The sequence below is a fragment of the Chiloscyllium plagiosum genome, unplaced genomic scaffold, assembly GCF_037043375.1.
Source record: "Chiloscyllium plagiosum isolate Xiang-an unplaced genomic scaffold, Cpla_swu_hap1 HiC_scaffold_48, whole genome shotgun sequence".
In the NCBI taxonomy this organism is placed as follows: domain Eukaryota; kingdom Metazoa; phylum Chordata; class Chondrichthyes; order Orectolobiformes; family Hemiscylliidae; genus Chiloscyllium; species Chiloscyllium plagiosum.
Window position 1 is genome coordinate 6153953 of NW_028270186.1, and position 21473 is coordinate 6175425.

Genomic DNA, 21473 nt, shown 5'->3' on the forward strand with positions numbered 1-21473 from the left:
GATCTTTTCTGGTGAGACTAACATATACAACTTAAGAGTTCAGACGGTGCAAGGCTTGTGTCAGAACAAGGCAACCATTGGCTTTTCGCTTCTACAGCAACCAGATGAAATCATGTGTGTAATCCCAAAGGCAAGGTTAAAATCCTGAAATTCTAGGCAATGCAATCAAAGTATTAATTTATTCAGTTTCTACAAACAAATACCTTGAGTACACAGTTCTTAAATGTGCAAGACATCATTTAGAACATAAGCCAAATGGTGGAACTACAACAAATGATTCTACCTGCAAATGAAGAAAATGGAAGAAGTGGATGACAAGATTGGGACTGAGCTCTTGACTATAATATGTAAGTTAAAAAGCATCTCTGCCGAGCACGGGCATCTCACAATCTAACAAAGCTTAATTCAGCAGAGACAGCTGTTTACACGGATTGTCTGCATAAGTACCCAATTTTGGCATTTGGTTGGGAGTTACCTTCCGGACCAAAACTTAGATGATTGCTGCTATAAAGTGTATAGACCTTATATATTCTATTACTGCAGTGTCATCAACTTCTGATGCATTGGTCTCCTGGAGTAATAGTTAAATCATACATAAATCACACCATGAATGGAACACATGCTCTGGAGTGAAGTCAAGACCTTTGGTCTGTTCACTTAGTGATGATTAATGGCTGCAAAGGAATGCAGATTTGAAGTGTCACTGAACTCCCATCCAAATTTTTATCATGTTGGGTCCACAGAAGGGGTAAAACAAAAAAGCCCAGGCTACTTTATGAGGGAAATTTAACTAATTCAAAGAAATTCAATGTGCTTGAAAATGTTTGTTCTGCAATTGCCAACTATGCTACCAAAATTAACAAACCCATCCAGCGACTGAAGTCAATGAATAGCAAAGTTGATAATGCAATCCTGAGCAATTAGACAGAACACTGATTCAACAGTGACATAACTGTTCTATAAGATTCTGGATAGGCACAGTGGGTTGTAAGAAACATTGCCCATTCATGTTGTGTCACTGGAGAAGATCTTTAGATTGCAATGCCATGAGCCAGTTTGTGGTCACGGATTTATCCGTGTTCCTTGCATTTTCCTGTTCATCAAGAGGTCATGGCAAATCAGTGAGAACTGAGTGCTTTCACTGGGAGGGATCACAAACACCACATATCCACAAACAGTCACAGTCTGTCATGCCCATTTATCAGCGTGCTGCAACAGAGTTTCACAAGGTCAAGTCAAGGGGAATGTCGGATGCCTCCAACTTGCAGTTTCAAGCAATCCATACAAATAAACTGATTTTTAACATTTTAACACAATTTTGACAAGAGAAGAAAAATATGCTTTATCTTTGAACTCATTTTGCTCAGTTGAATCAGAACCAAGCAATTGAGGTTCCCAGTACAAATCACATCTGCTGTTTTACCTCAAGATAGGGGTGGGGGGAGGTGGGGAATAGGAGTAAACAGCAAGCTTAAATTAACACCAGCTTCAAAAAACGTCTCAGCAAACATGAAGTCATGTCGAACATTTTAACAATCAATCGCAACAATACTGATGACAATATTAGCTCAAGCCACAGGGAAATTGACTTTCCACGACTGATGTGCAATCAACATGATGAATAGATTACTCAATAGCAAAGCATAATTTTCAGCTAAATGAAATCTAAAACATAGCAAAAACACTCAGGGTCTTAACAATAAAAAATACAGTAGAATCTGTATCAATTGGGAAGTCTGGAAATTATTATTCATTTGATATCTACAATGGTAGTTTTTGCAACCAACAGTGTTTATAAAATTAATTCCCGGGATGAGGGCATCACTGGCTCGGTCTGCATTTATTGCCCATCCCTCATTACTCAGAGGGCAGTTAAGAGTCAACCACCTTGCTGTGGGTCTGGAGTAAGACCAGGTAAGGATGGCAGTTTCCTTCCCTAAAGGACATGAGTGAACCAGATGGGTTTTTCCTGATAATTGACAATGGATTCATGGTCATCATCAGACTCTGAATTCCAGATTTATTTATTTATTTATCGAATTCAAAATCCAGAATCTGCTGTGGGCGGGATTTGAACCCGGACACCCAGAACACGTCTGGATTAACAGTCCAGTCATAATACCAGGAGGCCATCACCTCCCCAAGCCTCCTTGCTTTTAATTTTTTCCATTAAACGGGACAAGAAAATGGCGTGTAAAAACGGCCTGATTGCAAATTCATGGTTTGCTGCATTCCAGTTCAAGGGTTATTTGCGAAGTGGGGTCTGCATGATAGGATCCCACCTTCTCAATGAAATACATTCAGAAACCGAGTCGCTGACTCAACTCCTTGTTCCCTCCCTTGGGAAAATTTGGAGGCTGGGGTGGGTGAGCGTCTCCACCTTTGCAGCTACTGTGTCTCCAGATGATCCTCCCAGCACAAGCCTTCTCAAGGAACGTTGGAGCCTAACATCCAGGACAGCTTGAGGAAAAAAGTGGCTGTAGCTAACTCAAAAAAGCCATGAGCTTCCAACAAAATTTGACACCTTTATTGTAATGAACTACAGGCACAACAATCAGCCCTCTCGGATGCTTCAATTTTAACAACATGCTGTTCTGAGACAGTAGCCTTGCCATGAAGAAACATCTAAAGCATGTTGCTGTTTGATGGGAAGCGTGGGCATAAGGCTGCTGCTTTTAGCACTGTGGAGTGTGCTCCTAACAGCAGGTATAATCACACTGCATCTAACAAAACAGACGGGATAAAAGAAGACCCACAGCTATGGAAACACCCACTGTGATGGTGAAACACGTTTTTACAAAAAGGCCTTCTGAGGAACAAAAACCTGAATCTTTGTACCTTGCTGTAATCTGATTTCACCAGCCGTCAGAATATTGCCAGACTGCGGCATCATAAATCTGTGCAGTCATGTTTTTCGGTGTCCAGTGCATCAATGCACTGAATCATCTTCTCACCCAAAACTTTACTTGTCAAATGCTTGTTACTTGCTCAAGCTCTCACTCTCCCATCACAAATACAACACCACAATGGGCTTCACTTTTGAATCTGAAGCTGTGAATGTTTATTCCAAGTGTAAAGGCCAGAGGTATTACGATATTTGCAGGGGATATGAGCTGACCTGGGTTCCCTGCACACATTTGCCTAATCATAAACACTTTGTTTGCTCTTTTTTCAAAAGATTAATAGAAACGGGGAAGGAAAACATGCAGTGAAATCTGTGGGGCATGAATCATACATGAGGAGGAGTGAAGTGTTCAAACATGGGAAGGTCTGAAGGCTGAAATTTATTCCTTAAATGAAAATGAAGAGTTATGGGGAAAAGACAGGCAAGTGGCCGTGAGGAAGGGCAAATCCGTCACAATCCATCAGAATTGCCATGAGAAATGCAGGGTCACAAGGATAGGGTAGGGAGGTGGGTTGGGTAGCATACTCTTTGGAGGGTCGGTGAGGACTTGATGGGTTGAATGGCAGTTTTGCTTCCATACTGTAGGGATTCTAATAATTTCTATGATTCTCGTGACAAATAGCCAACTCAACTCCTATTCTTAAATGCTTCTGGTCTTAAGTGCAGATATTGCTACAAAGGACAAACGGGAGGCCAAGGCAACTGACAATTGTTGAATTGATGATAGCCCCTTAATAGATTAGATTCCCTCCAATATGGTAACGGGCCCTTCAGCCCAACAAATCCACACTGACCCTCCGAAGAGTAACCCTCCTTGACACATTTCCCTACCCTATATTTACCCTTGAGTAATGCACCTAACACTATGGACAATTTAGCATGGCCAAATCATCTGACCTGCACATCTTTGGATTGTGGGAAGAAACCGGAGCACCTGGAGTAAACCTACACAGACACAGGGAGAACGTGCAAATTCCACAGACAGTTGTCCAAGCAGGAATCAAACCTGGGTCCCTGGTGCTGTGAGGCAGCAGTGCTAACCACTGAGCCACCATGCTGCCTCTTAATAGGATCAAGAGTGGAGATACCTAACTGCTCAATATATTTAAAACTTACATAATTTTCAATAACTTGGCTGATGAAGACCTTACTAATTCGTTCAAGAGGTCTCCCAAATGACTTGCCTCATCTCTAGAAGGGATCAAAAAGCAGGATCAGCACTCTTTACCTGGTTGCTCTGATGTTTGAACAGGAGTGAAAGGGTCAGGCACGTTGATTGTCGGGATGGAAGCATCCGGAACAAACAGCTCTGTGGACTTGCCTGCTGAACCAACCAAGCAGATAACAGCAGGAGGCAACAAAGACAAGCAAGAAATGATAGAAGGAAACACAAAGCAATTAAACATCACCAAACCATTTATTTGCTTCACATCTGCCCTAACAAGTCACATTTATCTCATATTGCATTTATCACACAGAAATAGAACACTCTGCCCAAAACACCAATGCTTGATGTTTCAGCTCTGTGGTAGGACTGGGTGATCCTGAACACCCATTAGTGTGAGCAGGTTCAAAAGTCTGTTTTGGTGCTGTGATCGTTCAGCTTAGTTTTCTTAGTATCATAAGAGAAATTATTCCCACAGCTTCCTTGAGAAGATTTCAGACCATAAACAAAAGCAGGAAACTCAATTGAAGCTCTGGAAGACTCAATATCATGAATTCATTCATTAGTTACTTGACAAAATCAACTAATTAAGGTGTTTCCGGAAAATTCTTCAGTTCCAACTTCAAAGAGTGATTTCCAAATGCTGGCACATGGAATACTTAACTCGGGCAACTTGCTGTTCATTTGAAAGCACACAGGAAAAGTTTAGCAAAAAGCATCATCCAAGCCATTGCACAGATAGCTTGTGCTTTTTTTCTGACCTCTGACTGACATTGTCTGACAAGGAGAAGCAGCTCAGTGCAGCTCTTTCTGGGAACTTTCTGTGGACTCCCATTTGTGCTTGCACAAATCAAGTGGCTCACAACTGGAATATGGCTGAAAAATCGAGGAGGGAATTTAGCCCTGTGACGTTAGGCAACAAAGCATTCTGTTCCAGAAACTTTTCTGAGTTGGAGAGCAACTTATGTGATTTTTCGCTTGTGCTTTCAGCCACACATTGAACTTCATACATTATTTCAAGTGAAAACAGTTTCATCATTTATTTTCACTACTGTTCTGAAGATGTGGGTGTACCTTTAAGAGAGTTAAAAGCAGCAGAACTACCGGCCACAGCACCAAGTGTTCTCAGTAAGGCAACAACATATGTAACATTGGGTTGAACAACTCGAATAGTTCGTTGCCTTGAGACAAAAACAAATTCGAATCTGGCCAATCAGTTTAAATTATACCCTGATAAAAATACCAATTTCCAATCAAGTTTGAATTGAGTATATTGACAATCTTGAAACTGGGGGAGACTTAGACTGGGGGGAAATTGAACAGTTGAGAGGAGATCTGCCATGTCCTAGCATCTAAGAGAGTGCTTGAAAAAATATCTCTCTTAAAAGTCCCTTTTCAATCAGTAACCTGTAACGCAGAAATTCCTAACAAGGAGAAAAGGAGACACAGGAAGATCCGAAGACAAGAACCTATAGCTGCTTAGTTTTGAGATAAGAAGTGCTGTTTTGTAAATTTTAATTGGGAGTTTAATTGGACTAGTATTATAAAAGGGAAGCTAAAAGATAGTGAGAGAAAAAAGTTATAAATAGCGGTCACTTAATTATTCTCTGTTATACTTTAAGAAATAAAGTTGTTAATTTTTACTTTACATAGATCTCGGCTACTCGATTTTTTATAGATCACTACACAGGATAAATCTTTTCTGTGTTGCTGGTTTTAAATTAAGCAGGAGGGTTTACCCAATGTCGTTACACTACCCTTGGGTAAGGGCTACCAACATCTATGTCCTTCTCAAAAAATAATCTACTGCTTTCAGACATGACTGCATATTTCCAGTGCAGTATGACAAAAGCACGCTTTCAGAATTCCAAAGTTATGGTCATGAGAGCAGATTGTCAAAGATGGGCTGGTCCTCTTACCTGCACCACTTGTGAACGGATCAATTCCAAAAGCATCTGTCTGCAACTGTGCCTGAGCTACTGGAAGCCCTGGGATCAGACTCTCAGTGGATGTGCTAGTCTTTTCGACCTTACCTAGAAAATTTCAGAACAAGGTCAAGTTTTGCAATTACTTCTTAAATAATTTTCTTCTGATGCAAAACAATATCACCACAATAAATGATAAACGCCAGGGTGTTAACTGATGCCTTTGCTTCGAAAACGTTTAAGATTCAGTTCATAAGAAATTATCTAAAGCTCCCTTAAGCAACAGAAATACCTCAAGCTAAAAGTCCTTCATTTAAACTCTATTCCAAAAGCACTTCTTAATTCCAAGCATTTGCTGAACATGTGGCTCCTTTCAGGATGCAGATTGGGTGTCAGGTTTCCCAACAGTCACTACAATCATCCTGGAGGTTATGAAACAACACCAGGTGGAAAACTAGCACAAATATCCAACACTGGCTCCGAGCAACTGTGTCACTTGGTTTGAAACTGCATAACGTGAGGCCACAGCCTGCAGGTAAAGGTTCTGCCATTTAGAACTGGATTCAGCACAAATGTCCTGACTCCGAGCACTGCAGATCTTGAGAATTCCCTGCTCCTGACGGATGTAGACCCTCAGTCAACTCAGTCATATTCAAGATGGAAATGTGTTGCTGGAAAAGCGCAGGTCAGGCAGCATCTAGGGAACAGGAGAATCGACGTTTCGGGCATTAGCCCTTCTTCAGGAATCATATTCAAGACTGAGAAAGATGATTTTTTTTTGAAGAAAGGACGTTCGGGAAATCGTAACATATGGTAAACTAAATGTTCAGACCAAGGATCAGTTTTGGCAGCAAATGGTTCAGATGTCCAACTGCTCCCTGTCACTTGTAAATCAATTACCAACAATGCTTCAACTAATGATGAAAGTAAAGAAGGGAAAATAGAGTCGAACTAACACATAATCAAAGACAGAGAGACAAAAACAAAACTGAAGTTCAAGTAAAAAGTAGAAAGGAATGTAGAACGTCATGGCTAAGTCTTGGCTTTAACCTTTATTCATTTCCAGCTGAACACTGCAGCACATGGGCATTATTATTCCAAATCTGACATGCTTCAGCATCAATGGTGCCATCAACCTTCATCTGTTAACTGCTGCTCTCTCCTCAAACCTCTTTGCCTTGTTACTTTGCTTGCTTGCTGAAAAATCTACATCTTTGTACCCATCTTCCAGAACACAAACCCTTAGTCAGCGCACACAGTAACATTTATTTTTGGAGACATGTTACAAAGGTTGTGAAGTAGAGTCATGCTGGACTCAAAATGTGACCTCTCTTTCTCTCTTGACAGACACTGCTGAGTTTCTCCGGCACTTTTCTTCGTCAATGCCTGAAGAAGATAAAAATGGCATTCTCAAGGTGACTCTCAGTCAGTGTGATTAATATTCTGACCAAAGGGAGTTGTTCTCCCAAGCCCATCTCTGATGGCTACAGTCACATTGTGCAAAAGATCAAATGCACACTCTCCACTGACAGCATGCATTTGTGTCCTCAACAGGAGGCCACTTTCTCAATATTTGGCCTATCAGACCATTCACCGATTGGCTTTCATTCAGGTTAAGCTTAATCTTGAGAAAGTGCTGTGGGAACTCATGATTTTCTCCAAAAGACGGACTGCTTTATCTGAAAGTTTGAACTTACTGCAACAGTGCAACTGAATGAAGAAATCAGAAAATGATATGAACAACCTTTGTTGTTTTTACAGCAGTTTCTGCATTAGTGGAGCTGTCTCATGACTGAGATGCAATTATCCCATGAGCTAGCCTACGGTAAAGAACAAACAGTATCCATGACCAGGAGTATCCTGTGCAGTGGAGCTTCTGCACAAGCATCAAAGCGAAACGACTATTCAGCCTGATGAAGCACATCTCCATGCAAATACATGTGGAGCATAAATCACTGCTTTCTGCAGGTGACATAATGCAGACTCTGCTATAACATATAACAGCTTTTCCATTATGTTTGCCTGCATATTGCTCTGACATCATTTCCTTTTGTCCTTTCAAGGTGAAGAGAGAGGACTCCTCTTCCCCAGTGAGTTAAAACAAGCACCACTCGATGCTCAGTCAGGTCACGTGAAATTTCTCTCTGTTTTACAAAAACAAGTTTACCCATTTGTTTCGTTTGAAACAGGTCATGCCCCTGAAATGGATAATGCTACATACATAAACCAAAATGTGCACATTGAAAGACTGATTTTTTTTTCCGTGATAACTTAGCTTTTTCTTTAGTCTGGAGTCCCTTTGCTCCTTCAAGTCCTTCCTGTTTTACGACATTCATTTCTCTTTTTCGGAGATTAAGATTAATTCAACAGCACTAACTCACTACATCTGCTCCCAAGTCTGACTTACCGTCCTTGAGTTTCTCAAAGTCCTTGTTGAGTAGCTCCTCGGCAGTGAGTTTGGAGAAATTGTCATCGGCAAAAGGATTCCACGTAGACACGTCAGGAGGATTGTAGACATTCTGCTGAGAGGTCCGTGGAGATCCTGAGGGAGTGGTTGTAGCTGACCTGAGTGCAAGATTGTTGCATCAGAAATATTAAATATTACTGTTATGGGCCAGAGCAAATCCTGTCAAAATATACTCAGAAGATAGTTGAGACCCAAAGTTTTTCTAATTTTAAAGCTGATGCAATTCAATTGGTCAAACTACTCGACTTTCAGCAAAACACAGTTTATTTTTACACCACAGTTAAAAACGGACAAAATAAAATTAAAAGAAAAGAATTGGTTTGACTCTAACTCTGTTGACATGGTGGATGAAATAATATATGTTAATGACTATTAATTAAGTGTTTCAACAGAGTCACATCCCATAAACACATCCTTGGCAAAGGCAAATTCAGTAAAATAGATTGTCTCACATGTAATTCTAAGAGCTGGAACAGAACCCCAGTTTTTTGCTAGAACAGAGAGAGGAATAACAGCTTCCACAACCAGCTTCAAGACTCCAACAACTATTGAAAGCTAAAACTGAAATATTCTGGTTCTGTGGGAGTTTGACACCACCCATTCAGGCTGCTTCTAGTTTTCCAACTTTCTAAAAGAAGCTCCAAGGCCACACAAGCTGTTTACTCAATTGGCTTTGAGCAAACAGCTCCTCACCTCTGTCTCAACCTTTCTTCCGAAAAAGAAAACAGGACAAAGTTTCCCTCTTAAAGCCGTCATATCACCACATTAGTTGATGGAGGATAAAATCTTCTACAGCATTACAATGAGCTTGATGTGTTGGACTCCAATTGCTTGGCTTTGTGAACAAATAAACTGCCCCGCTTAATATTGAGCACACCACAGTGTGCCACATTGGATTGATAATAAATTCATTCCAAGTGGTAGAGGTTGCGGATTTCTGAAGTGCTATCACAGGAGCTTTGCTGATTTTCCAGTGCATCTTGTAAACAGTACAGACTGCTGTCACTGTGCATTAGGAGCAGCCAGAATGAAAGGTGAATGAGTTAATGATCAATATTCTCTCCCTCCACTGGTCAAGGATTTGCAAAGTGCTGTTGCAAGATATTTGGTGAGTTTCTGCACTGCATCGTGTAAATGGTACACACTCCTTGAACTGTGCATCAGTGGTAGAGGGAGGGAATGTTGAAGAGTACTTTCATCCTATCTGCTGCTGACCACACAGTGCCAGCAGTGTGCGCAATCCATAACATGCAGGACAGTAATTCAACAAATATATTAGGGTAAATCCATGATCAACCACTGCCATCCAAAAGAACAAGGGCAGCAAATATATGGGCAAACCACTTCCAGCAAATAGCTCCAAAGCCACACACCACCCTGACTTGGAAAGATCGCGCCAGTCCTTCAGTGTCCCTGGGTCAAATTCCTGGAATGCCTTTTTGAACAGCCTTGAGTGTGTCCCTACAGTGCATTACCCGCAGCGGGTCCAAGAGGGCAGTTCACCATCAGCTTCTCAAGGGCATACTGGAATGACCAAGAAATTCTGGCTCTGCCAGTGACATTCACATCCCTAAATAAATAAAAACTGCCCTCAGTTATGATTGGGTTCAATATTCCTGGATGAGGGAAGATGAGTTTAAAGAAAAAAAAGGTTCCCATGCTTGAGTATAAGATGCTTACATTTTGTGGGTGACAAGTGGAGCTGAAAGGCAGGATCGAACACATGACTGTGTATCCAGATGTGACACAATGGTCACTTTGTACAGCTTACCAGGTGGTAGAAATGTGAAAACTATCAGGCTGTGAGCACATGAAGCATTGAATTAGCACAGAGGCACTGAAGAAAAAGTTTAATAAGTGCACGCGGGAGAAAGAAGCAGAGAATGCATGATGAAATACTGCTGTAGGCTACTCTACTAGAAAGTAAACACAAGCACAAGCCAGGTTGGCCCTCAGGCCTGTTTCTGCACTGCAAGTTTGTCCAGACAGGATGTAATGATAATGGGTTAAAATTCAAATTTGAATAAATAAAGGTGAACTTACTTGGATTTGTTTAAACCAGCTTCAGCAGCTGCAGCTGCCAGGAGCTGGGTCGATTTACTGACTGGAACACCGAACACTGCACTGTACGTGACATCACTGAGGATCCTTCTGTGGCCAGAACGCTGAGTCTTCGGTGATGATGGAGGAGTCAGTGACACCGACACCATTTTTGGAGACTGGTTTGGGGCCACTTGAGGTTGCTGCTGCTGCTGTTGTTGTATTTGGGTCTGCAGTGGGCATCAAGAGAGAAAAAAAATCAATGCATTGTGTCACTTGCATCGACTGGCCAAAACACGTCACATCATTAAATTGTTTAAAAATAAGGAGTTGCCCATTTTAGATAGAGATGTGGAAACATTTTGTTTTCTGAGGTTTGAGAGCCTGTGAAATTACCTTCTTTAAAAGGCAGTGAATGCTCTAACTTTAAATATTTGTACGGCAGAAGAAAATAAATTCTTCATTGCCAATGGGGATGAAAGATGGAATGGAGATTTAGGATGAAAATCGAATTAGCCACGATCTTATCAAATGACGGTGCAGACTTGAAGGGCCAAGTGGACATCTTGTTCCTTGTCTGCATGATTTAAACTTCTGTGTTATCCGCAAGTGGGCATAAACACTCACTTATCTGAAGCTCATTGTTGTGAAATATTCAACTTCCTGTGTATGCAACCAAAAAGTAAACTTCAATTTTGTTCTCACTCTCCTAGCTCATTTGCAAATGAGTAAAATAACACACTAGCAAACAACTACTGGTCTAGGTAGCCTCATTTGTGAAGCTGTCATAATATATGAACTTCTCGTCCCACGTCACATCCTGGGGCGGAGGCAAGACACCACATTATAAATCCAGGTTAGTTAGTTGGGAAAGATCCGGGAAATTGCGCTCTAAACTGGCACATGGGAGGGGACACTGGTCAGTAGCCTAATGCACGTAGCAATTTCTTGTCAGCAGGATAGGATGACTGGAGCCATGATAAGTGGTGACCAAAAAGGGAGAGAACAGCAGTATACATTCCAAGTCAGGATGCTGACTGGCTTAAAGCGGATCTTGCAGGGAGTGGTGTTCCCATGGATCTGCTGCCATTGTCCGTCAAGATGATACGGATCATAGATTTTGCAAAGTGCTGTCTGAGGAGTCTTGCTGAGTTGCTGCAGTGAACATTTGTGGATGTGATGCCGAGTAAGTGGGCTGCTTTGTCGTAGATGGCGTCAAACTCCTCAAGTGTTGTCCGACCTGCCATATCTACGCAAGTGCATTCCATAACAATCCTGACTTATACCTTTTGAATGCTGGACAGGTTTTAGTGAATCAGGATCTAAGTTACTCACTGCAGTCTCTGAATTGCTTGAGTGGGTAGCTTACCTGCATGGCTGGGCCAGTTCAGTTTCTGGTCAATAGTAAACCCTGCTAGTTTGCTGATCACAGGCATAGGGAGAATTTAGCAATGGTCTTGCCATTGGATATCAAAGTGAGATGCTCAGATTCTCTCTTGATGAAATTGGTCATTACCTCACATTCATATAGCATTGATATTACTTACCATTTGCCTCCTCAAGTCTGGACATTGTCCAGGCTTTGTTTCAAGTAGATATGGATTTGTGATAATCTCTAAAATATCTCAAGTGGTGCTGAACATTAAGCAGTAATTTTTTTTTGAAAACATTCATCCACAGGATGTGGGCCTTACTGGCTAGGCCAGCGTTTACTGTCAAAACCTAATTCCCATTGACTTCCATTTTGCCAGTGCTCCTTGCTGTCACACCTGGCAAATATGCTTTGATGTCAAGATGACAGAGTTCTAACCGGCCTGCTGTTTGCCTTGTTGCCGAGGTGGCAGACAGACTAAACAGATGACTGCCTGGATTTGGTTGGAAAGGCAAAGCTAAAGCATTCAAACAGAATAAATAAGCAATTGTGATGGAAGGAACTAACTTGTCTTCTCCCTTCATAGCTGAGACATCGCTTCAAAATCTTTTCTTGATATGCTCCCAAACTGCAGCAGGACTTAAGATTTGTAGGTTTGGTTGTAGATGAACATCAGTAAATGGTCTGTGGTAGGTAATAGTGTCTTGCAAATGGGAACAAAATGGTACATTGTCAAAAATAGGAAGTTGTAAAGGTAGGGTTTGGGGCAAACTAAGTTTTCAGTTGATAATCTGCAGTCTGGAGATTGATATTTACCCAAAACGTCAAAATAGCATACATGAGACACAAGTGCAGACATTAGGCCATTCAGCCCATCGAGTCTGCTCCGCCATTCAATCATGGCTGATAAGTTTCTCAACCCCATCCTCCCGCTTTCTCCCTGTAACCCTGGACAATCAAGAATCTATCTATCTATCTCGGTCTTAAATATACTCAATGATCTGCATTCCACAGCCTTCTGTGGCAACGATTCACCACTCTCTGGCTGAAGAAGTTTCTCCGTACAATCCACAATTATGCTGGGTTTGATGTTGAAGCACTTTTAGTGGGTACAACTGTCACTCTTTCTCACTGCTTTTCCTTTTAAGAAATATGGCCCTTTGAAAAATGATGAGGAACATAATTTCTCCAAGGGTTAAACTCTTACCATTCCCTGTTCCTGAGAGGCTGGTTGTGGTGCTGCATTATGTTGCTGCTGTGGAGGTAATGGTGTATGCTGAGGGAGTGCTGAGGGCAGCTGTGGCTGGGCAGGAGCAGCTTGCTGGTTCACGTACTGTAACTGCTGCACGGCTGTTGCAAGCTGCTGTTGCTGGAGATAGTAATTCTGCATCATCTGATGTTGCAATGCTTGCTGCATGGCGTGGTACTGGCACAGACACATGCAAATAAAAAGAGACCCAAAAATAATGAAAAAATAAAATCTTCAAAAAAAAAGAACAGTGATGTAAAACAAAATAAATGGTTAAAAATAAAAATCATGAAGGAGCCATGTTGGATGACTGGATTTCCACTATTCCCAAAGCATGACAGTGCAGCACACAAAACACAGCTTCTGCATTGTACATCACAACTTGTATCACATCAATGGAAAACTGGGGCAGTGATAAGCTAAGCAGACCTAAGCAGCAAGTAGATCAAGGTGCAATTGCCTGTAATTACAGAGTGCCTCAACGGAATAACAAATATTGAAATGGTCCGTGCAATGCCGTCAGAAACAGGGTATTTGGAATGAAAACAACAAGACAAACAATCTGCTTGGCAATGCACCCCTAGAGCAGGTGTGAACCTTAAATCCAAGACAGCTAAGCTTTTATTAAGCAAAGGTAGGAAGGGATATGGGACAAAAGCAGATAGATCGAGTTAGGTCACAGATCAGCCATGATCTCAATGAAGAGTGGTACGGCCTGAGATGCTGAATGGCCTCCTCCTGTTCCTGTGGTCCTATCATTTACAGAGCATTGTGCACAACCATCAGATGGCTCTGGACATGTTACAGCTAATAAAATGCTCTTCAGGTTGAGTCACTGCGCTAATGTCAGGAATGTGGCAGCCAATTTGCACACAGGCAGCTCCACAAATAGAAATCACATTATGACCCCACAATCCAAGCTCAGAGATCGGAACAAAGAGTAATAACTGAACACGACAACCAGTTCTGCTCCAGCTCAAAACGGTGCTGTTGTACCTTTCTATCCAAGATGATCGATCGGACCCTTTTTTACCAACGTATTAACTCTGAAAATGAGGGTATCAGCAGATAAACTAGCATATCTCACCCATATCTAACCTCCCTTTAGGTGATGGTGGGCAATGACCGACTGAAACCACTCCCGTCCATGTGGTGCAGTTATATCCACAGTGCTCAGGGAGGGGCTTCCAGGATTTTGACCCAGCGCCACTGAAGGAACAGCAGTATATTTCCAAGTCAGGCTGGTGAGTAGCTCAGATGGGAACTTGCAGGTGCAGGTGTTCCATGTGTTTCCTGCCCTTGTCTTTCTCAATGGTCGTGGGTTTGGAAGATTCTATTTCAGGAGCCTTGCTGAGTTGCAGCAGAACATTTTTTAGATGGTACACACTGCTGCTACGGTAGGAGTTGGGTCGTGACTCAAGGATGAAGATGGTCAATGGGGTGCCAGTTGCGCAGGCTGCTTTGTCTTGAATGGTGTCAAACTCCTTGAGTACCGTTGGAGCTGCACTCATCCAGGCAAGCGGGAAGTATTCCATCACACTTCTGACTTATGCCTTGGAGATAGTAAAAAGGCTATGGCAAGGTCAGGGTTGAACTAGTTAACTCAAAAATTCCCACCGTCTGACCTACTCTGCTGCTACGATATCTATACAGCTGGTTGAGTTCAGTTCCTGGTTGTGGTGGACCCCAGAATGTTTAATATCTCAACTGATACATGGCATCTCAGATAATGCAGCACTCCCTCAAAACCACACTGCAGAATGATCCCAGATTTTAATAGTCAAAGCTAAAGTGAACCCCAGGCCTCTGACTGACAGTAAAAGTACAATGCAGAGTAGCAACTAACTCAATATTAATAATAAGGCAACCAATGAGTGCCACAGGTCCATCAAGGAAACTGCAACAATTTCATCTCTACACTTGGACTTGGTAAACACATCTCTTTAAAAGGTTGAATCACTTAAAAATGCACAGCACTATTGGCCTGGACCATGTGCCGAATTTGCCCAAGGTTTCTACTTGTTGAGTAAGGATGCAACCAATCTATGTGCAGCAGAGGCAACTGAACAGATCCAAAGAAATGGTTCGAATCCATTAATACAAACATTTAACAAATCTGATATATTTACGCTCTATAAGTAGAACATTAACCTGATGCAATCACACTGTGCAGTACTGGCATATGCACTGAACGGTCACTGCAATAAAGTTGACAGCAATATGTGAACACTCCACAAAACAATAAACAAACTGAAACAAAAGACTAAAGACAAAACTAAACTCATGACTCTGAACATGAACAAAGAAAGTGAATTGTAATGGATAACCACACAATTCTCTCCACCTCAACATGGCTGTTAATTTCAGTACGGAAGATCATTTAGCACGGCCTAACTGAACAAGACATAAATTCTCACACAGACACTGGGCAAAGCTACATTTGTTTTTCAAAAGTAAAATTGAAATAAAGTAAGCAAATTGAAGAAAAAATCATATAAAATGCATATTTCAAATGATGTTAATGAGACAGAAAAATATCAACTCATTGCACAGGTCATTAATGCTCACTTTCTCAGAGTACCATCCACAATTATACATCAGTACTATAAACAACTTCAGTTAAAATGGCAATTGCAATTCATGAAATCTTGACACACACATAATACCCCAGCCAGGAAGTGGTGCCAAGAGTGAAGCATCTGGCCCCTGTAAGGTTGATGAGAGACACTATCATGCAAGCTGCAGAATGTACTTGTACAAATCCAGCAATTAGTTAAGGAGGCTGCAGTAGGTCAGAGCAGCAATTGATGAAATGCATTCTGCCTGATGCAAACAAAAATTGAAGGAACTCCCCAGCCATTGGTGCAATACTTGGAGAGTTTTGTCTTGGAAACCCTTCCGAACCTATATGCGGGTGTGGTACAGAAGGTACCAGGCTCACTGGACACACCATAAGGAGTTAGTCTCTCCCAGCAGCCATGTATCCAGTTTCTTTTCCCAGCCTGCATGCAGCGGTGAGACATGGATGTGTGGGTTGCTCTTATTTGATTCTCATGGAATTTGAATGATCTGGTGAAGTGAGAGAGACAGCGATCACCGTAGGGAGGATTTTATGTATGGAAGGCTTTTGGCAGGTTTTCGACAAGTACCATATAGGTTGCTCAGAAAGGGGAACGGAATCGATCAAATTAAGCGCAAAGTGATAAGATGGAAATAAAGTTGGTCAGTGAATGGAAGGAAAGGATGAAGGTGGTGGATATTTTTGAGACCAGTTGATTCCTCAAGGGTAAATTTGCAGTCCATTACTCCTTAAAATTGTCAAACATCATCATGATTCAGGTGTAGGGAGCAGCATTATAAAACCTGCAGATGAGATGAAACTTGATCAAGTAGAACACGGCAAGGCTGATAGTTCCAGGCCTCAGGGTGACAGACAGGAAAGGAAAATGGACAGAAGAATGGTGTGAAGTGATACACTTTGAAGGGACTAACATCAACGAACAACATACAATAAATGACATGATTTTGAAAAGTACAAATGAGCAGAGAACTTGGAACCAAATACGAAAATCTTTCAACATAGCAGGACAAACTGATGAGGTTAAAATTCATGTGGGTTGCTGGGTCTGTGAATAAAAGACTAAGATAAGAAAGTGGATATTACACTTGAACTTACTCAGTCTGTGGTGAGACTTCAACTAGACAACAGCGAAGATGTAAAAGGTCCTTAAAAGGATACAGGGGTGTACAGGGTGAGTGACTTCAGTTATGGTGTAGAGTCAGTAAAGTTGGAGAAAGCTGTTGGAATTTGGACACACTGCACCAGAAAAGAGCCTAATCGTGCAGTATAGAAGAAAGACTATTGCCAATTGAAGCTGCACTGCCAAAACTGCACTAAATCTACACTTGTCCCACTTTCCAGCACTAGACCCGTAGCATAGTAATTTCAAGTATGCACCTAAGCACATTTTAAAGGTTGTGAGGTAATCTGAAGTGCAGTGCATACCAGATGCTTGGTGGAAGGTGATTCCATACATAATGTGAAAAGGAATGGATATGGAACAAAGCACAATTACTCTTGGAAAGTGCCAGCGCAGAGTTAAATGTGCTGCAAGCTTCTCTTATTCTTTGGTCTCAGCAGCTCATGTACATTTCTCCAGCAGCAGAGTCTAAAAAATGAACTTTTCTGACACACTCAGGCAACTTCTGCCAACCAGGAGGATCTGCAAGATTCGTGTGACAGGACGAAAAGCAACAACCCAGCAAGGTTTCAGAGTGACCAGCGTGCTGTAAAACCTGGACAACAAAGATGACCCTCAAAGAAAACAGCAATTCAGGCAGCATCCGATTTTGCCTGTCCTTGGATGCTGCCTGAATTGCTGTGCTCTTCCAGCACCACTGATCCAGAATCTGGTTTCCAGCATCTGCAGTCATTGTTTTTACCTCAAAGAAAACAGCCAAGACTATCTTCTTTGAAAAAGTTAGTTTTTCTCTCACCAGTATTATGTGTTGGTTCCAGAGAGTTTTGGTGATCAACACAATAATTAGGAGCAGGATTGGTTGTTTGTCTCCTTGAACCTGCCGCACCAGTCACTCAGTCACCTGCACCAATTTTGCCTCCTTACATTGCCCCGATGACCCTAAATTTCTTTAAGAACATACTTACAGAAAATAATGTCAATGCTTTGGAAGGAATTCAGTGAAGGTTTACTCGTCTAAGAGCTGGAATGATTGGTTTGCCTTATGAGAAAAGGCTAGACAGGCTAAATCTGTATCCTTTGGAGTTTTGAATAGTCAGATGTCACATGCAAGATCCTAAGTGGACTTGACTAGGTGGACGTGTAAAAACGAGGTGGAAAGTTGTGGGAGATGGTACAACTCGGGATCACAGTTTTAAAATAAGGTGTCACCAATTTGAGACAGAGATGAGGAAAAAGAAAGGTTGAGTGTCTTAAAAAATTCCTTTCCTCAAAAGGTTTTGGATGCAGAGGCAAAGGCAAATAGACACTTGATTGTCAAGGTGATGTAAGATTACAGTGTGTGGGGGAATGTAAGGTTGAAGTCAAAATCAGATCAGCCATGACACTGGTGAATGGAGGAGCAGAGTTTAAAGGGCTGAGTGGCCTATTCTCATTCCTTGTTTGTATGTACCCAAAACTCCATCTGTCTTGATCTTGAAGGTACCTAAACAACAAAGCATCCACGATCCATTAGGGAAAGAATTCCTTCAACGATTCAACACCTTTCTAAGTTTTATCAGACCCTGGCTATGATTCCATATTTCAGATTCCCTATGCACAGGCCAAAAACTCTCTTGCGAATTCCCCAGTTAAGCCCTTGAAAAATTCCTTGTGTTTCAATGAGGTCACCAACCATTCTTTTTAAAAGCGGAGAATATAGGTCCAGTTTAATCTCTGAGGAGAAAGTGAGGTCTGCAGACGCTGGAGATCAAAGCCGAAACTTTATTGCTGGAACAGCACAGCAGGTCAGGCAGCATCTAGGGAACAGAAGAAGGGCATGTGCCCGAAACGTCGAATCTTCTGTTCCCTAGATGCTGCCTGACCTGCTGTGCTGTTCCAGCAATAAAGTTTCGGCCAGTTTAATCTCTGTCTCAGTCACAATGATCAGATTTGTTGGGATCAATTCAATTTTCAGCACCGTTTCCAAATAGTTGCTGGTCACTTGGGAAGAAGTATAAAGGCAGTGGAAAAGATTGTACTTTTGAATCACAATTATGTCTGCAAGAATAAAGTTGAAGCAAGGAGGAGTGTGCAGAACAAAGAAGACAATCGCGCTCTCCAAGTACATCATTCAACCACCCAATCCGGACGCACTCAGGTCACACTCACCTGTTGAGCCATCATCTGTTGCTGTTGCTGCTGTTGTTGCTGCAGGAGCTGGGGCTGCTGCACAAAGAGCTGTGGTTGGACAGCTGCTTGTTGTGGGGCAGGAGGAGGCTGCCCTGCTGCTTGCGGCTGGGGTTGAGCCTGTGCTTGCTTCTGCTGCGCTGCTGTAGCCTGGGGCTGCTTCTGTTGCAGCACCAATTGCGGCTGCTGCAACTGAGGCCTTGGTTGTTGCTGAGGCTGCTGTAGGCCTGGTGGCTGAGTGTTGTGACCACTGCCGAGAACAACACCTGGAGACAAACACAGGGAAAGGTTGGGAAACAGAGCTGTTCACGGAAATTGCATACCCTCAAACAAATTTGATTCAACCCTTCATCTCAGCCAAAGTCAGATTTCAAAAATGCATCTCAAACAGGTAACTGTGTCAAATCAGATTGATTCCCAGGATGGACGTACAAAAAGAAACTAAAGCAGTTTGGACTACCTACACTGGAATTTAGAAGAATGAGACAGGTTCTTCTGAAAACCTATAAAATTCTAACAGGACTGGACAGGGCAAATGCAGGAAGGATGCTCCCATTGACTAGGGAGTCCCAACGACAAGGGGTCGCAGTCTCACAATATGGGATAAGACATTTAGTACTAAGGTAAAGAGAACATTCTTCACCCAGTGAGTGGTGACCCTGCCACAGAAAGCAGCTGAAGCCAAATCACTGAATGTTTTCAAGAAGCAGTTCTTGCTCTTGGGGCTAAAGGGATCCTCGGATAATCGGGATGACGTGGGAACAGGGAAGTGAGTTGATCACACTGAATAGCGGATGAGGCTGGAAGCATGGAATGGCCGAGTCGTAGTCGATTTTCTCTGTTTATAGAAAATGTCATTCAAACTCCCTCCCATCACAATGCTTTGCAAAGCAGGTTCTGAAGGAGTTCCTCACAACTACTGACAGCTTATTGATTGAACAAGCAGGGAAAGACTGGAAAAGAGTTCAGGAATAAGAGGCCAGAGAATTCAAGTAAACTGCAAAAATCAAGAGGAGAATTGGAAAGAGATGACTCCACACAGAGGAATCTGGAAAGTACAATCTGCATGAGTAGCATAAGCAGATTCAGTGGGAACTTCCAAAAGACAAGTGGAGACAATCTTAAACAGGACTTATTTGCAATTTATAGGGCTTCCAGTGGCATGATGGATTGAATGGACTTCTGGACTCTAACAATCCTTCTTGGATAGGCCAAGGAGTGACAGATGGAGTTTAATCATGATAAATATGAGGTGCGACATTTTCGTCTGGTAAATCAGGGCAGGACTTACACACTTAATGGTAACGTCAGAGGGAATGTTGCTTGCAGCTGTACAGGACACTGGTTTGGCCAATTTTGGAATACTACATTCAATTTTGGTCTCCATTCCATAGGAAAGATGTTGTGAAACTTGAAAGGGTTCAGAGAAGATTAACAAAGATGCTGTCAGGGTTAGAGGGTTTGAGCTATAGGGAGAGGTTAAATAGGCTTGGGCATTTTTCCCTGGAGCGTCAGAGGCTGAGGGTTAACCTCATCGAGGTTTATAAAATCATGAGGGGCATGGATAGGATAAACAGTCAAGATCTTTTTCCCAGACTGGGGGTGTCCAAAAATAGGCATAGTTTCAGGTGCCAGGGGAAAGATTTAAAAAGGACATAAGGGGCAACCTTTTCAAGTAGAGGGTGGTACATGGATGGAATGAGCTGCCAGAAGAAGTGGTGGAGGTTGGTTCAATTACAACATTTAAAAGGCATCTGGATGGGTATATGAATAGGAAGGGTTTAGAGGGATACTGGCCATGTGCTGACAAATGAAACTAGATTAATTTAGGATATCTGGTCGGCATGGATGATTTGGACCGAAGGGTCTGTTTCTATGCTGTATAGCTCCGTGATTCTATTAATCTTTGAGAGCCACTCAGATAGAGGTTGCTTCTGAAGTTGGAGCACAGCCAAAGAACGACCATCTGTACAATATGCTGACTGATGTCCCATTCCCTGACAGCTGAAGGATGACGCGACCTGCTGCTTCATCTTTGTACCAAAGTGCTGTATTATTTGCTATTCTGGAGACAGTGAGTCAGTGAACACTAATTAAATGGAACTGCAGAGCACAGTCTGCACAAGCCAAGGCAGCTCACCAACTAATGCAAATGCATGAGTGGAAATAAATGTTGAGGGATGCACCCAAAATCCAGGGGAAGATATAACAGCGAGGAGAAAGTGAGGACTGCAGAAGCCGGAGACCAGAGTTGAAAAATGTGGTGCTGGAAAAACACAGCAGGCCAGGCAGCATCCGAGAAGCAGGAGAATCGACGTTTCAGGCATAAGCCCTTCTTCAGGAATGAGAAGATATAACAGCAGCTGGTGCCAGAGCATGGCAGGATGAGGGCCCACACTGTCATTAAATTGACAATCCTTTGTGCTCCTGCCAATATGATAATAGGAATAGGTGATACCAGATAAATCGGATGGTTAACAGGC

The 21473-nt window shown here is 42.2% G+C and overlaps 1 protein-coding gene across 13 annotated transcripts in view; it reads right to left on the minus strand.

The window, feature by feature from the left end:
* The window catches only part of aak1b (AP2 associated kinase 1b), a 127745-nt gene that overhangs the window by 39369 nt on the left and 66903 nt on the right, over positions 1–21473 (minus strand). For 6 of the 13 annotated variants that reach the window (XM_043681257.2, XM_087984241.1, XM_087984243.1 and 3 more), the window contains exons 11-16: positions 18973–19256; positions 13082–13300; positions 10506–10732; positions 8403–8560; positions 5990–6103; positions 4134–4229 (exon numbers count right to left, since the gene is read on the minus strand). In XM_043681257.2, coding sequence (XP_043537192.2) covers positions 4134–4229; positions 5990–6103; positions 8403–8560; positions 10506–10732; positions 13082–13300; positions 18973–19256 — 1098 coding nt within the window. The remainder of the gene's footprint in view (positions 1–4133; positions 4230–5989; positions 6104–8402; positions 8561–10505; positions 10733–13081; positions 13301–18972; positions 19257–21473) is intronic. The other 7 variants (XM_043681259.2, XM_087984242.1, XM_087984240.1 and 4 more) reach the window with 3 other exon arrangements.